At 58.3% G+C, this 16,492-nt stretch overlaps 1 protein-coding gene and 1 long non-coding RNA gene across 10 annotated transcripts in view; one reads left to right on the top strand and one right to left on the bottom strand.

The window, feature by feature from the left end:
• RBFOX3 (RNA binding fox-1 homolog 3) overlaps positions 1-16,492 on the top strand; it is a 527,163-nt gene that overhangs the window by 423,218 nt on the left and 87,453 nt on the right. For 2 of the 8 annotated variants that reach the window (XM_054457215.2, XM_054457209.2), the window contains exon 1: positions 8,748-8,867. The exons of 4 other annotated variants lie outside the window; for them this stretch is intronic. In XM_054457215.2, the coding sequence (XP_054313190.1) occupies positions 8,763-8,867 (105 nt within the window). In that variant the 5' untranslated portion in view covers positions 8,748-8,762. Of the gene's footprint in view, positions 1-8,703; positions 8,868-16,492 lie in introns of those variants that run through there. 2 more of the 8 variants (XM_054457214.2, XM_054457208.2) reach the window with 2 other exon arrangements.
• LOC129017109 (uncharacterized) lies at positions 5,846-8,367 on the bottom strand. Of its 2 annotated transcripts, XR_008495005.2 has the most exons (3): positions 7,851-8,367; positions 7,548-7,703; positions 5,846-5,997 (listed from the first exon to the last, which is right to left on the bottom strand). It is a non-coding gene; the product is annotated as an uncharacterized LOC129017109 (long non-coding RNA). The 2 variants fall into 2 exon arrangements; XR_010124705.1 differs by having other exon boundaries at positions 7,548-8,367.

Here is a 16,492-nt window from a genome sequence, read left to right as displayed (position 1 = left end):
TGGATCAGGAAAGGGGACGGATTTTCCTCCCAGGATCAAGAGGGAGGAGACGGTAGGGGGTTGGCAGGGGTGGCAGCCTCAGAATAGCTTCACACCTAACTCAAGACAAGCTCCCACACTCCCACCAGATAGGCACTTCCCCTGCTCTTGGGCAACTTTTAGGGACTAAAACACATCAGCATCCACTGCCCCATCTCTGCTCACCGGGCAGCAACTCACACAACTTCCCTGGTATATCTTAGGCTGCCGGGAGGGAAGAGGCTGCCCAGGGTCCTGCCTAACCCTGCCTTCTTGCTCTCAAAGCCTGAGAAAGGAACTCTTATCTGGCCTCTGTCGTTGTGGAGGTGTGGGGAGGTGAGTCTGTAGGTTACTGTCTGCATCTGTTCCTTTGCTTCCTGGCAGATATGCTTGTCCCCACTCGAGTCCTGGGACAAGCTCAGCTCCCATGAGGCTTCGTTAGAAGGACCTTGCACCCCCTCCTCCCGCCGCCGGCCGCCTCGTCACTCCGTGGCCCGGCCCCTGTCTGCAGCTTGGCACTGGCTCCCTAGCAGTGCATCGGCCTCCCTAGGGCCACGCACTTTGCCAGGACAGTAATGCCTCTCCGGGCCTTTGTGTGCCTCGGGCTCCTAATGAGCTTTTAATGAGCTGATGCTTTGGCTTTAGGGGGCATGCAGGGGCAGGAGACGAGCAGAGTGCCCGCCCCTCACATTCTGTTTCCCGAGGCCTTGCGGTTGCTTTTTAACTCACTGAGTGCTGGGGCTGGGGCTACAGGCAGCTGCTTTTTCCAGAGTCTTTCAGGTTTGGTCAGAGTTTGAAGGTCCTAGCTTCAGAGTCACCGAGTGCCGGGGTTGGGGCTACAGGCAGATGCTTTATCCAGTCTTTCGGGTCTGTTCAGAGTTTGGAGGTCCTAACTTCCCAGTCCTGGGGTGCGGGGTACCCCCGAGCCACCATTCCCTCCCCACAGTGCTGCACTTGCTCTCCATGTGACCTCTCCTTGCCCAGTGCTGGAGGAAGGGATATTGGTTTCTCTGTTAAGTAAGATTTTCTAAAAATTGATGGCAAATGGGAGCACCCAGCCACTTCATTGCTAGAGGTGGACCCTTGCTGCCTCCACCCAGGGGTCAGCTCAGACCCACCTGCTGTTGATGGAAGAACAAACCTTGACCTCTTCCCACGGGTCTCTACTCAGGAACCCCGAACGCTGTTTCCTCAGTTCAATTCTAACCGAACGTGGTGCAAATTCATGCCGGCCACAGCAACGAGAGCTACCCAAATTGTACCCACATTGTGTGTACCATCTTCCCTTTTGGAAGCCCTGAGAGTGCAGGGCTCCTGTTCCCCACTCAGTATGCAAGAGCTGTGCTCACTCAGCCCCCTCCCTCTACGCATGGCTTTGCTCTACAAGTTTTGGTCAGTGGCCCCAGTCCCTCCTGGGAGTTACAGGGAGTGGCAGTGGCTTCAGCTTCCGGTCTAAGTTCCCCCTTGTCACTCTTTCAAAGCCTTCACCCTTTGAATAAAATGAAGACGGAAAAGGTTTGTGTACGACATGAGGCAGAATTTCTTGGCAGTCAGCATGATAAAAACCTAACTGGGCTCCCCGGAGAGACAGCAGGGTCTCCCCCAGTGGAGAGCTTCAAGGGAAAAAAAAAAGAGAGCACGTGTCTCTGAAGGCTTTGGTGTCTGCCAGCTAGAAGGCCGGGGACTGGGCGACGTGATGCCACTTCCCCTTCCAGCCCCATCACTCTTGTCCCTGAGGGCTCCTTTCTTCTTCTTCATTCTGTTTTTTTGTTTTGTTTTGTTTTGTTTGTTTTTTTGTTTTTGGTGAGATAGAGATTTACTCTTGTTGCCCAGGCTGGAGTGCAATGGCATGATCTCGGCTCACCGCATCCTCTGCCTCCCAGATTCAAGTGATTCTCCTGCCTCAGCCTCCCGAGTAGCTGGGATTACAGGCATGTGTCACCATGCCTGGCTAATTTTGTATTTTTAGTAGAGACGGGGTTTCACCATGTTGCCCAGGCTGATCTCGAACTCCTGACCTCAGGTGATCCACCCGCCTTGGCCTCCCAAAGTGCTGGGATTACAGGCGTGAGCCACTGCGCCCGGACTTCACTCTGTTTTTTGATTGGGGGAAAGAGGTGACCTCAAAGCAAGAGGCTGGAGTTGACCCTGATGCTGAAGGAGAGCAAGTGGGGGTACCAAGAGTGATTTTAGTTGTGAGTGCCTCCTGGGTGGGCTGCGTGGAGCAGCGAGTGATATGGGTTTTCCCTGGCTGGTGTGATCCCTGTCCTGGCAGGAGCAAAGGCTGTCATCAGTCATGTCTGCAGTGGGGGCCCAACCATCCAAGGGCACTTCACTGGATACCCAGTCCGAGGTGGAGTCATCATCTTCAAGCAAATATACAACTTCCCAAGCAATTCAGGACTCTCTTTTCTGTAGCCATCCATGGTCTGGGCACAAGGGTACCAAGCACACATGCACCGTCTTGGGCAGGACAGGAGGGCTTGGGGCTGGTGGGTCAGCTGAGTGTGGGGTGAGGGCCCAGGAAATTGGGCGCTGCATGGAAGATCAGCTAGGAATGCTGAGGAAGGGCTTCCTTGGTCCAGCAGCAGCCCCTCTCCTTGGCATCATCACAGGGCTCAGCAACCCACGGAGTCCTCGCGACCTCCTGCAGGAAATTTGAGATAATTGCTGCACAGACGGAGCAGCGGTGTGATTAGTAAATGCCCAGGCTATTGCAAATGACTATTACATTAACAGATTTGGTTTGGGGTTGATCCTGTTAGGAGAGAGAGCAAAGGGCTAATGATGAGCATGTTCACAGAAGGGCATGAGCCCAGCACAGTAGTCGAAGGGAAGAAAAGGGCTCCTGTAAATCCAAGTTCCAAGTCTTGCCTTCTGGCCCAGATGCTGCCTCTAACTAGTTGTGTGACCTTGGACCACCTCCGTGATCCTAAAAGGGTCATCATGTATCGAATGGGCATAGTTACACCTTCCCTACCTAACTTGTGATGATACATGAAGGCTCTTTGAAAAGGTTAGGAAAGCACTGAGCAGATACACAGTATTGTTACAGTTAGCAATCAGTAATAATAAATTGCCATTCTCCCCCTTTGTGTGCTTCTGTTCCTGGGAAGTTTAAGCAAATGGCCAGGCTCTTGAGCCTTCAGATGAGAGACAGAAATCAAAGTGCCCCCCTCTTCCTTTGGCTTCTGTGGGATTCTGGGCCCAGTTTGCCAAACGGTGGCTTGGCCACAGCTGGCACTGAAGACCAAAGATCTGTTTCTCCCAGGCTCTGCTCAGCCCAGGCTGTCTCCTTGCCAGGAGCTCATGGCCCAGATGCAGCAGGAGCTTGCAACGAGCTTTCCAGGGCCGCAGCTTCCAAGGCCTCTTACCCACCGAACCCTGGGGTGGAACATCACAGTGCTGGCTGCTTTCAGATGTTCCTTTTGCTTGGTGTAGAGCTCGTTCCCCTTCCACAGAAGAGGAGAAAGGAGAAGTCCTGGGGGCTCATTTAAAATAAAGCTTGGCAACAGTGCTGAGTGGAAGGAGCAGAGTGTGCGGCACCCACAGCCCCTTCTCTGAGCGCATTCCTCCGGCTCCTGGGCCCCCAAGGGGAGAGGAACTTGCAAGAGAAAGATGTGCTTATAACTGCAACCCTGTGCAATCCTGGCTCTGCCCATATATCTCAAATGTGCCCTTCGCTTTCAGTCTCCCTGTATTTATTATGTTTAATTTTGCTGGGACATGGTTGTAAGTGAGACGGATGGACCCGAATGTGGCTGGCAAACGCCTCTTAATTAAACAGATAAATAAACTTCCTTTGCACGCCGATTTTTACTTTTGCTGCAGTCTCTGCTGGGGCCAGGGGGACAGTGCCAGTGGGTGGGGGACCCCCGCTGAGCCAGAAGGTGGGTGCTGGCCCCAGCAGCCTGGGCTGGGCTTAGCTTTCCCTCTGCACTGCTGAGGACCCTGGCAGAGGGGGTTGGGGGTGGGGAGCACCCCAGCAGCCCTTCCTCGCAGGCGGGCCGGTGATGGTGGTGTGAGTGGGCCCTCTGCTGGCCACCTCCAGCGAGGCCTCACCTGCCAGGGCTGCACCGACGGCTCATCCCTGGGCTTGCTTCACCCCTGCTTGCAGGGAGCCGGCTTTTCTGCCCTTCTGGGGAGATTAAACAGGCCAGAACAAAGTGGAAGCAGCCCCTGACTCCTGATATAAGGAAGTCACCTCCTCTGGGAATCTGAGAATTTCTACATGTTTTAAAAAAAAAGCTGACGAGTTTCCCATCCCTAGCCTGACCTTGCCCCATGGTGTCTGCTGGGGGCATCCCATGAAAGCCTCAGTGGCAGCTTCTCCCTGACTCCAACCCTGTTGCCCTGGCTGCTGAATGGGACATTAATTCTCCTGGAAAGTGTTCATGGTGATACAGGACTCTAGCTGGTCAGAGTGGCTTCTTGGCTCTCCCCACACCCCATCACACACACACAGGCACTCACACATCCTCCCATCCCTGAGCCATGCCCACCCCACCCCACTGTGGAGATCCAGTTCTGCCACTCTGCCTCTTTCGTCCCCCAGTGCTCATGCCCAAGCCCAGGCCAAATACCCCAGGGCTGGGGCAGGAAGGTCTGGCTCTGCGGAAAGCACGATGTATTTGTCAATTAAGGCTCGGCTTGGCGCGGCTGAGCACAGCTGCAACCAGAGACTGTGAGCTCACTCCTTGTCCTGGGAGTGCCGCTGCCAAGCTGCACACTGTCCTCATGGCGCGGGAGAAGCCTGAGGATGGTCGGCCTGGGCCCCTGGAGGGGGAAAGAGGGGCAGGAGGATGAGGAATTCACTCCCCTTCCTCCCCTAAAGGGAGTGTGGAGTTGCTTCCTTTCTGCTGCGATTTGCCATGTGCCACCTTGGGAATTTCCAAAGGACATGGGTAGGGGTCAGAAGAAACACTTCCCCAAGTCATCTGACCACAGGACTCATTTGGCCCACCTTTTGTTAAAAACACAGGCCACCTTGGAGGCTAGTATTCCCCTGCACGCCTTTTAGCAAATGCTCTTCCAGGGAGAATCCTGTGTGTCCATTTCACAGGTACACACGGAAGAGACTCAGGGCATGTGGCAAGGTTACGTGGGCCAGGATTTCCCAGGCAGGCACGCTCAGGGAAGCTGGGGAAGACACGCCCTGCCCAACTGGAGGAGAGGCAGTGCCTGCACCCTCCAGGACCCCTACCAGGGAAGGTGACATAGGATGGGGGCAGGAAGGAGCCAGGAGATCTCCAAAGCCTTGGAACCATCAGAACCTTTTGAGGTGCCTCCCTTGCCTGATATTTATAGTGGTGCCCAGGAGCGCAGAAATAATTACAGCTCAGTTCCTGCCTGCCTAACAAGGCCCTTCTCAGATTCAGGGCGAATGGGATATTTTTTCTTGCCTCTTTTTTTAAGTAGTGAATATTAGCACTGGAGTGACAGCTCTTCCCAGCACGCAGCCTCCCTCCGCCCCAGGAGCGGGGGCAGCAGAGCCACCGGGAGCACAGGCTTCCCCCACCCTCAGCTCAGGGCCACCCACCCCAGTCCACAAGGCACCGGGGACTCAGGAGGGCTGCACGGGGCCTGGGGAATCTGAAAAACTTTGTACCGCCCTGGCGCCAGGTACTGGAGGTAGGAGGTGATGAGGGCATGCATGGTTCCTGCTGGTGGGGTCCGCAGAGTCAGGCCTGCGCGACACTCTGAAACAATCACAGCAGAGCACTGAGGTGCATGCTATTCGGTAACTGGCTTGTGCTGAAGCACAGCATAAGAGGCAGCAGGCACACAGGCCCTGTCCCAAGAAATAAGCCAAACACACACGTTCAGATCCTTTTTCTGGAGGTATTATTTTCATTCCATTCTGCTATTCTCAGTCCTTTCTCTCTGGAGCTGGGTGTGATGAGCCGCCTGATGGAGGCAGGTGTCCAGACATGCTCCTGGGCCCAGTGCAATCTGGAGGTGAGGCTGGAAGGCAGGTGGCTAGGCAGAGAGGCACACAGGTGACCAGATGCAGGGCTGACAGAAGTGATGCAGATGCAGATAGTGGGGAAAACACCCTGGCTTTCTTTGGGCCAATGACTGAGCTCAGGGGTCCAGGGAACCTTCCCTGGCCACACCCCAGATCTGAGCTCTCCCTGTCCTGGGCTGTCAAAGCTCTCAGTAGATTAGGCTACAGTCTTCATTTACCAGCTTGGTTTCCCCCTCTAGACGGTGTGCTCACTCCAGGGCAGAGAACTTGATTTCTGCAGCCCCAGCACCGAGCACACTGTCTGCATATAGTGGTTCTCAATAAGGAAAAACGGTAGCATTGACTCAAAGAGTGGCTCTGTGTCAGGCACGGCTTAGGAAGCACTCCCAAATCCCTTTCTGGAGGCGATGAGGCTCGGATTCCACAGGAGATACTTGGTCATAATGGTCATAATGGCAAATTAATGAGCAAATGATTCAAAGGCAGGGCAGATCTGGAGCCTGGGTTTAGGCTGAATGCTATGTGGCTGTCTCGAATTCCTAAGCATCCTCCAGGGAAGGTGCAGCGGGGCAGTGGTGATGGACAGGTGCCCAGAGAAGACAAAAGAGGGATGGCTTCTGGAACAAGCCAGAACAACCTGACTCAGGAGGGAGACAGCCAGAGCCACTCCAGGGCACCACGCTCATGAGGAGCCCTTCTGCAAGGCTCAGGTGGCAAATGCTACAACCCACCTCATCCTCCTGGCCCAGGCATGCCCAACCCTTGCGCTGGGACCCCCCACCACTGTCCTAGGCTGGGAAAGCAAATTACTGACAGCAGGGAGGGCCTCATCAAGTCCATAGCCAAGACCCTGTGGAGCCAGACAAGCCCCCTATCCTTGTCCTGTGCCAGCACCACCCCAGAGGGACCACAGAGCAGGATTTCAGGTCAGACCACATGGCTAGATGGCCAGCTCGCCTGCCTCGTCTCTCCCCTGAGCCTTGTCTCCTCCCGTCTGCCTCCTTCCCGGACTCCACATCCCAGTTCCTCTACGAAGATGAACATGGGGCACCTGAGAGAATGGTCCCAGGTGCCTGCACCTACCTGCCTTGTTCAAATGGAGCCTCCTAAACTGGGCATGGAGAAGCCACCCTTCTCTCCCTCCCCTCCTTGCTCCCTCTTCCTCAATGGCCCTCAGGCCACATGTCCTGCAGTGGGTGCAACAGGGATCTCAGACAACATCTGACCCGTCTCTCGGGCTGGATGTGGAAACCAAGGCCCCAAAGGGACAATCGACCTTCCTGAGATCACACAGCAAGTGAGGGTCCAACATGACTGCCGGGCCAGCCATCTCCCCATGCCAGGTGGCCCCAGGTCGGCCTCCCTCCAGCTCAGGGCTCACTGTCTGCAGTGAGAGGAGGGGAGTCACAGGTGCCCTAAGGTAGGACGGGTGCGTTCAGAATGGGTACTGGGTGCCTGGGATCTGCCCCTTTCCTGGAAGGCGTGAGGTTAGGCATGACCCCACTGGCTCTGCCTCTGACAGTGGCCACTGGCAGCCCATCCCTCTTGCAGCCAAGCTCACCTGTGGCTTATCCTGGTAAACTGAGCCTGATCCAGGGGGCCTCTGGTGAGTGTGGACTCGGGGTAGGCCAGTGGGTGTGTGTGGCCGCTGAAGCTGCAGGTGTGTGCGCAGTCACAGTGGTGGAAAAACGGGCACTGCCGAGACCTCTGCCACATGCTGAATGGGGCAAGGAGGTGGGGATCTATGCACGCCTGTCCCGTGGGAGCGAAACACGTCAAGTCCAGTGTGTCTGGGTACTGGGAGGGGAGGATGCATTGTGGCCGGTGCCCGTGTCCCCCACCCCCATCTAAGTATCCACAATACCAGGTGCCTGTGGCAGGAGGCTGGGATGTATGATGGGGTCTGGGGGCCAGCAGGAGAGCAGGAGACGCTCCTGGAGGCTCTGGTTGGATTTCCAAGCCCTGGGCAGCCAGAGAAGCCTTCCCCAGCGCGGAAGCCTCTGCGTAGATGCCCTCATTACATCACCGACATCCCCGCCACTAAGCCGGCCTCCCTTAGGAGAGGCGCTTCTCTGAACGCCAAACAGGACGAGGCGCCTTCCGGTCGGTCGGCCGCAGAGCCGGCGGAGTGGCTCCTCCTCTCCGCAGCGGCCGGAGGACGGAGCGGGGGCAAAGGGAGATTCCAGACCCCCCAGGCCGGGAGCAACTGCTGGCAACGGGGAGGAGGACGGGCGCGCAGGGGCCGGAGCGTGGGAGGGCGCGAGGGAGGGCTGCCCCGGCGCCGGCGGGCGAGGGGTTAAGTGTGGGATCAGCTGTTGTGCTGTCGCTCCGGATTCTCTTCCCTCCGCACGGGGCTCCGTTTGATGTTGGAGTACGCCAGGGACTCCCCCTCCCACCGCTACACACGCGCGCACACGCGCGCACTCACACACGCACACGCACCACTCTTTGCAGACAGGGCTCCGGAGGCTCCAAAGTGACTGACTCTTGCTCTCGCCCGCTCGCCCGATCTCTCGCGCACAGACTCTCTGGCCGTATTCTCGCGCGCGCTCTCTCCGGCCTCTCCGCCCGGGCAGGGGGAACACCGGGCAGAGGCGCGCCGCTCTCCTTTCGATGCCTCCCTCTTAAAGAGCGCCACGAGGGGGAGGGGAGGCCCGGAGGAGGAGGAGGAGGAGAGAGACCGGGAGGGCGCCCGGGAGGCAGGGCGCGCGCACACTCCGAGGGACGCAGCGAGCGCAGAGCCGCCTCCGGCCGCCGGGCGCCCCCCTGCCGCCCCATGCTGTGCTCCATGGCGAACTCGGGCTGCCTCCTGCTGTCCAACTCCGGCAGCATGCTCCCGCACTCCGTGCCCTGCCCGCCCGCCTTCCTCTACCTCCAACAGGTAAGCGGCCCCCAGCCCGGCCCCGGCCCCCGGCCCGGCGCACGTGCGCCTCGCGCTGCCGCCCACGCCCCGCACTTGGCCGCCTCCGCGCCGCCGCCGCCGGTGGCCCCAGCTGCGCTCCCCGCGTCATGGCGCCCGGGCTGGGGTAGGGGGAACTGCGCCCCTGCGCGGCGGCCGAGCGCGGGGGCGCCCAGGGCGCGCGCGGCGCGGGGCGGGGGGGGGCCGGAGTTTGGGGCGTCGCTCGCAACTTTTCCGAAGGCGCGGGAGGGGGGGGCGGGCGGAGTCTCCGGGGAAGCCCGAGGGGAGGGGGCGGGGGTTCTCGGCGCCCGGGTCACTTTGGGGAACTTCGCGCCGGGCCGCTGGGGACTCGGGGCGGGGAGCGGGGCATCCTCCCCGGCAGCGTCGGGAAAGCCGGGGGGCGCGCGGAGGCGGCGGCGGGGGCGCCGAGCTCTGCTGCAGCGCAGACCGCGCGCCGGGCCTCCGGGGAGGCGGGGGAGGCGGGCCACCCGCCTGGCGAGGGAGGCCCCAGGAGCTCTGGCCGGGGAGGGGGCTGGGGCCAGACTTTTGCAATCTTGGGGCCTGCGCAGGAAGCTCCGGCTGGCGAGTTGGGGTTGGGTGGGGGCAGGAAAGTCGGCGACTCTGAGCCCCCAGATCCCCAGGATGCCCCGTGGGGAGGTGCGCACAGAGCATCAGCAGCCGCCTGCCTGCCGGCCAGCCGGCCGGCCGGGCCGTGGGGGAGGGGACGGGGGTCCTGCGCTGCCACCCAATGCGGAATTAGTGCAATCCCAGGCCTGCACTGGGGACAGAGGGGGGACTCCCTCGTCTCCCCCAGGCCCCTCGGCCTCTGTGGGCCTCAGTTCCCGGCGCCAGCCTGGCCAGGGCTTCAATACCCTGGCTTCACCCACCTTAGCTGCCCACACCTCTGGGCCTGCCCCTCCCTCCCGGCGCTGTGGCGTCTGCCTTGTTTTCGGTTCCCACCCTCACCCTCTGCTTGGGCCTGCAGGGGTGGGGGCGGCTGCTGGAGGAGCCTGGTGGGATTGTGAGCGCTTCAGGCTGCATCCTGGGGCCTGCAGGGCCCAGTGAGAGGGATTCCCATAGGACCCGTTCTGCACCCGGTGTTGGGGGCTTCGAGCCTGGAGAGAGAGAGTACAGGGTGCCCACCCCAAGGAACCTGGCCAGGCCAGGCCAAGAGTCTCCATGAAGATGTCTCCCCACCCCCGCCTCCATGCACACGTTGGAGGAGGAATGGAGAAGAGTGAGTGTGTGTGTGTGTGAGTGTGTGTGTGTGTTTCTTGGAGAAATGAGAGACTCCAGGGGTCTGGGTCTTTGGGTGATGGGTTCTTACCTGTTTGTGCCCCTTGGCCCTCCAAGGAGCTATAGAAGGTGGTTTAAGGAGGAGCAATGGACAGAGAAGGCAAAGATGGGCCCTTCCGAGCTGGCCCAGGGCAGCTAGCCCCTGGGCACTTGGGTCAGCCAGTTACAAGGGCCCATGCATCAGTGACTGCCAAACATAGCGGCTGCAGAGGGACAGGGGGACCGTGTGATGGTCAGGAGCAGAGGCTGGTGCACGAGCAGAGGGTGGCCGGCAGTGGCAGAGGGTGGCCGGCAGTGGCAGAGGGTGGCCGGCAGTGGCAGAGGCTGATGCAGGAGCAGAGGGTGGCCAGCAGTGGCAGAGGGTAGCCGGCAGTGGCAGAGGGTGGCGGCAGTGGCAGAGGGTGGCCGGCAGTGGCAGAGGGTGGCCGGCAGTGGCCTGCAGCCCAGGGCCCTTGATCTTTGATGCCACCTTCCCAGGACCACCTGTGACATCTGGGAACTCCTGGACACAGCCCAGGAGCCACTGGGGAGCTCCCAAACTGACAGGCAGGAAGTCATCCAATCCCAGGCCATGGCCCTTGCCCTAAATTCCCAGTTGACACTGAATCACAGGGAGTCAGGACAGGCCTCCGAGGTCAGGTTCCCAGCCCCTCCCGGTTTTCCATGAGCATAGGACTGACTTGGGAATCTCTGGGGTGGCCAGGTGAGGTTATTGGGGGGCAGATCTGCCCTACAGCCACCCAGGCACGGCAGGAATGTCCCAGGCAGCAGGAAGTGCAGCTCTGGGTTCTGCAGGTAGAGTGTAGGATTTAGAGTAAGGGTCCTGGCCTGGAGACCAATCCATGGTTTATTGATTTTGTTGTCTTAGTTATCACCACTCTGAACCTCAGTGTCTTCCTTGGATGACATAGTCCTCACAGGCTGAATGTGAGGGCTGAGTTAAGATGAAGTAGAGGCAAGCCTCCGAAAAATGGCAGCCACGCGTTTGGCGCTGTCTTGATAGACTTAGACCTGCGCTTATAGTTGGGGTGAGTCCACCAACATTACCCACGGGGAAGACACCCCGATTTCTCCAGGGCTAGGTGAATGCATCCCTGACTTGTGGCATTTGGAGCTTTCTGTAGGGGCAGTGGGAAGGCAAAAAGATGTCCAAGGAGCCATAGTCATCCCGAATTGTCCCGGGGAAAGCCAGAGCCTGCTGTTGTGCTGGGTTTTGAGCATTCACTTTCCTTCCCTCGCCCGCGGCTGTTCTGCTGGGGTGGTTGGCCATGTGTCTCAGTGGACTTCGGAAAGGTCTAGAATGCAGCCATTCCTGGCTATTTGTGGGTGTATGTTTCTTAGGGGAGCACACACAGCTGGGGCAGTCCAGAACCGTTACGAAACAAATAACGACATTTAGTTTGGGACCCCACTTATCCCAAACCACCTTTGGAATGAGCCAGAGCCCCTGGAGGTAGAGGCCGCAGGAGGAGGGGCCTGGGGCTGTACCTGGCCAGGCCTGTAGAAATGAGAGCTGGCGGCGCTCTCCCAGGTGGGGGCTGCAGGTCCTCTGCGTGAGTGAGTGTTGGCGCCATATGTAGGCTGTATATTCAATCTCAACAGCACATTTGATAACAAGAGCGGGAGCAAAAGACGTGAAATCAAGCAAGACAGGAGACGTAGTTTGAGGCGCATTAAGATGCAGCATTTAAACAGGCACGCTTTGTAAGCCTATAGTCTTTCAAACTGGAAATTACCAACTAAAACCTCACGCAGCAGAATTCCGTTCTACTGACGCATTAGCCTTCTCCTGCTGCCTTGGGTTGGACCCTAGGTAGGCTGGGGATGGGGTGTGTCCCTCCTGAGACACAACAGTTCTGTGATTAATTAGAGGCACTTGTTGTTTGTCCCTCTGTCTTCTCAGCCCCTCTCCCAGCAGCGGAGGTGATATTTCTGAGTTCTGACCATCCCGGGATGATTTTGGGTCATCTGACACCAGGAGAACTCCAGCTGTGCATTGGGCTCTGGCGTTTGTTAAGAGCTCACAAGGGGTGACCTCGGGCCGCACTCACTTCATGCCCTTTGAAGCTTTCCTGCCTGCTCAGCCCACCTCCAGGAACCCCACTTAGGGGCCGGCCTAGCTCCCTGAAGGGCAGCCCAGTGCCATGGTCCCCCCACACCTGACCCCTCCTAGGAACCCTGAAGTTTTTGTTGCTGGTGCATTGTGGCCAGTGAGGAGGGTTGGGGCTGATACTGGTCACCTTTCAGGGCAAGAAGGAGCTCATCTGAAAATCTAGACCATCAGCAGGACTCCCTGGGAGGCCCTGGCCTGGGATCCGGTGGAGCAAGTTCGAGAGGATAGGAGGAAAAAACCCCAAGCTCGAAAAATGGGATTTTTGTCACGGTAATTACTTTATTATTAAACTGCAGTGTCCTATAAAAGAGAATCTTATTCCATCCGATTGCAAGCCAGTAAATGGCTCTGGGGAGAGGGCTGTGAGTGCTTTAAAGTATTGTAAGGGGAGGGGAGGGGGCTGGCCGGGGGAGAGGGACCGGCCCTGAGAGGACCCAGGGCCTTCCTGGGGGACGCGTCGTGAATTCTGTTGCTTTTGCGCTCCGTGTGTGCTCAATCAAGGTGAAATCACAGATAGTCTCCCTTGCCGAGGTAAACATCACCAGGCACCGGAAGCTTCCGTGGAGGATGCCGTGTTTCCGCGCAGCTTCACGGTGCCCAGCAATTGCTTCTTGGAGTTGTTGATAGCAGAGCACGTTCCCTCCGGTTGTGGAACCCAAAGGCTCCGCCGAGGGGCCAGGGGATTCTAGGGTCTGTTTTGAGATTCATTAGGAGGCACTGTTCTTATTAATAATCATTCTCTTTTCCCTCTAAGGTAGCGAGGCTGCTAATCACAAGCATTTTTAATCAGGATTAATTACTGTGGCAGACGTAGCACCACCCCTTGCACCTTGTGTTTAGTCTCTGTTCCCTGGGCTGTTGATGCCTCCCCTGTTGACTTGGTGGGATTCCAGGAACCCCATCTGAGACACGCTGGCTCGCGGGTCAGCATGGGTGGCTAAAGAGTATCCCACCACTGGCCAGTGGAGGGAGGAGGGCTCTGAACAGCAGCTCGTGCACCCGCGGCAGCATCCATTGCTGCCCAGGTCTGGTCTGCTGCCTGCAGCCACATCCGAAAAATCGTCCTGTTCACTGGAGAATTTAACCAGACAAGTAGTTGAGGTCAGGTGATGTTTATTCTGAATGAACCCACGCAGTGGCCCTGTGCCCTCACTCCCTGGGAATGATTAGGGGGAAAGGATGGCACTTGGTCCTTGCTTTGAGCCGCACATCCGTACAGGTGAAACCTCTTTACCCTGATGTCATTTGGTTACTGAAGTAGCTCGGTTACATTTGTGGGTTCTTCCCCAGTTTCATTCCTTGGCAGCTGACGTCTGTTCTGGAATCTGCTGAGGGTGTGGACATGCACGTTTTCAGTTGGAGAAACCGAGGCACGGGGAGGTTAGGTCACGTACTACCTTGGGAAGCTGCTGAGAAGCAGAACCTGGATTCCAGCCCAGGCAGCCAGATTTCAGAATTGGGGCTTGAGTCCATGTCGCTTTCTCCTGAACAACGAAGATTCGGGAAGTTCTGGTCCTTTTCCAACCACTTTTCTTGGCCATGTGCAAAAGAAAACATGCATTATCTGGAGGCTTCTCGAGGCTTAAGCTCTTTCTTGGCTTTTCCTGCAACTCTTTAGCCTGTCTCCCCTGAACCCTGACACCCAGCGATGTTTAGGAGATTCCTTTGGGTTCAGAAAAGCGGAAGGGTCCTGTCTCGGAAACCTCCACATAGTGTCTTGTTCCATGGGGTGAGTGGGTTTCTCTGAGCAGGGAGCTCTAGCTGGCTGGACACAGGATAAGCATGGCTGGTGGACGTGGCGGCGGAGGGGGAAGGAGCCCGTAGGAGCCGGGCATTGATGGCCGAGGAGACAGCTCTGGCCCTGGGCACAGACGGGGGCTGCTCGGCGGAGGAGCGGCGGGTTGCTCAGTGTTGAGACTCGGCGGGGCATGTGGGCTGTGCGCAGCCAGCAGCCTCGGACCTCCAACTTCCCTGGGGGTCGTCTCTGCTCAGAGACTGGGGCTCCTCCCAACATGGATAGATGTGTGTTTCTCAGGGGCTGGAGAGGGCCGGGGCCAGGGATGGTCCAGGCAATGGGGAGCAGCTAACTCTGCGCTTCATTGAGGGTGGTAGGATTTTTCGGGTCCATTAAAGAGGCTGCAAAACCTCATCTTGACAGCTGAACAGGCTAAGGTTTGAATCATGTACCAGTTCCCAGGAACCACTAGTAAAATCTCCCCCACCCCTGCCCACGGAGGGTCTAGGAAGCGGGTCCACCTGCACCCAGGCTCTGGGATGGACATGGAAAGAATGCCCATCCCGACCTGTCCCACCTGAGGACCTGGGCTTGGTGGGCAGCATGGGTGTGCCAGTGTGCCCCCTGGCTCTCCAGCTGGTATGGGCCAGAGGAGCAGGTTGGGCTTGTGGAGGGGGGTAAGCTGAAGGCCATTCGGCATGCTGGGAGGTTAGCAGAGGGCAGAGGAGAACGCTGCAGCCATGCAATGAATGTGCCTCTGGCCTCTCCTCTCCAACCTGGCACTGCGGGGTGTCTGCTGCCCGCTAGACCTGCGGGGCAGACGCTGAGCCACACAACTTGGGAAACACAAACGGCTGCCGTCCTTGGAGGAGGTGGAGGCCAAGATATCCCAACCCACGTGCCCTTCTGTCTCCTGTCCTCTGGTCCTGGGGACACAACCCAAAGGTGGCTTAAAGCAGAATATCAGGTTCCAAGGCTGGGGAGAGGGCGGGGTTGAGAGGAGGAGGCCAGTGGTGGCCTTGGGCCAGCTCTGGGGAGGTGCTTGCAACCCCTGGCACCCAGCTCAGCTCAGGCTAGGCCCATGTGGCACCTGGACCAGGACAGACAGTCCCATGAGCAGGCGTCCAGAGGGAGGTCCGGAGCTCCTGGAGGTGTGGGACCCAGGGGGCATCGTGGGGTCAGTGGGGACTGGGGGAGGCTAGTGGATTCCGACCCGGTCTGGGGCAGCAGCTGGGACCTCTGTGAAGGAGCTTGCAGGTCACCGTCTGTCTCTTCTCTTGGCATCCTTCTCTGAAGTACTTGTCTCGGAGCTTCCTAACCGGCCTTAACCCTTTTTCTTCCGCCTTTGTGATCAGCTGTGGCCCCTAGAATTTTCCATGCTTTTAATCTTCTCCCTCTTCACCTGTTTCTTCCTTCCCTGCGTAATTTATCTCCTCTCTGCCACGGTCATTTTTTTTTCTCTGCTTCTCTCCTTCAGGGAGAGCCACCACTACTTCCTCCCGGAAGATTCCAGCCCCTCTTCGTCCTCCAGGCTCTAACTAGGCCCCTGGGCAAACCCCTCCAGCCAACCCATCCACCAGGTGGTGACTTGGCTCAGGGGCTGTGCATATCTTGCAAATCACATTACTCGAGACCAGCAGGACTGACTCCGACTTCTTGCGTCACCAGCACAGCTGGAATATGGCCTTTGGTTTCACAGTCCCTCCGGGGCAGCGAGTTCAGCTCTAGAAGGAGACCCAGTTGGGGCTGGGGGGCTTGGGCCTGGGAAGGAAGCTTGCGACTGCTATGCTGAGCTGCTGGGCTCATGCCATGGGCCCTGCTTGTAGGGTGCTGGGGGCTCTGGTGCCAGCAGGTCCAGCTCGAACTGTGGGCAGTAGGTCCCTTACCAACTCAACAGAGATGGGCCCGACAGCCACAGAAGGGCAATGGAGCAAGTCTGGTCTCTGCTGGGCCCAGACCTCTGTGGGGCAGGCAGGGTCTTTGTATCCACGCCCTTGCCCTGGGGTCCCTGCACAGCTCAGGGAATCGACAGAAGAGGAGAAGGCAAAGAGGTGGGGCGGCACCGTCTCCAGAGAACCCCGTTCCGCAAACTCCTCCTGGAGCTGCCGTTTGGGCCAAGCACCGCAGTAGGCCCTGAGTTTAGAGTCAGGAGTAAAGGACCCTGTCCTGCCCTTCCTGGGGTTCACAGGCACAACTCAACCACAGAAACTGGTCCCCAGGGCAACAAGCACATCTCCCCGGCGCTGGCTGTGAGGGTGTGTGTGAGCCCCCAGGTGGTCAGAGAGAGTGGGGAGTCCACCAGCCGTCTTGCCCTTCCAGCCGGGGCATCTGTGTCTAGGCCTCTGAGGCAGGGTTTTACATCTTCTCTCCAGAGAGCTTTTGGGGCTGCAGAGGGTACTGCGCCCCGCAGCTCGGACCTGCCGCCCAACACCACTCCAGGCCTTCTGAACAGCCTCTTAATCA

Source organism: Pongo pygmaeus, chromosome 19, assembly GCF_028885625.2.
Source record: "Pongo pygmaeus isolate AG05252 chromosome 19, NHGRI_mPonPyg2-v2.0_pri, whole genome shotgun sequence".
In the NCBI taxonomy this organism is placed as follows: Eukaryota; Metazoa; Chordata; class Mammalia; order Primates; family Hominidae; genus Pongo; species Pongo pygmaeus.
This window is presented reverse-complemented; position numbering and strand designations above follow the sequence as displayed.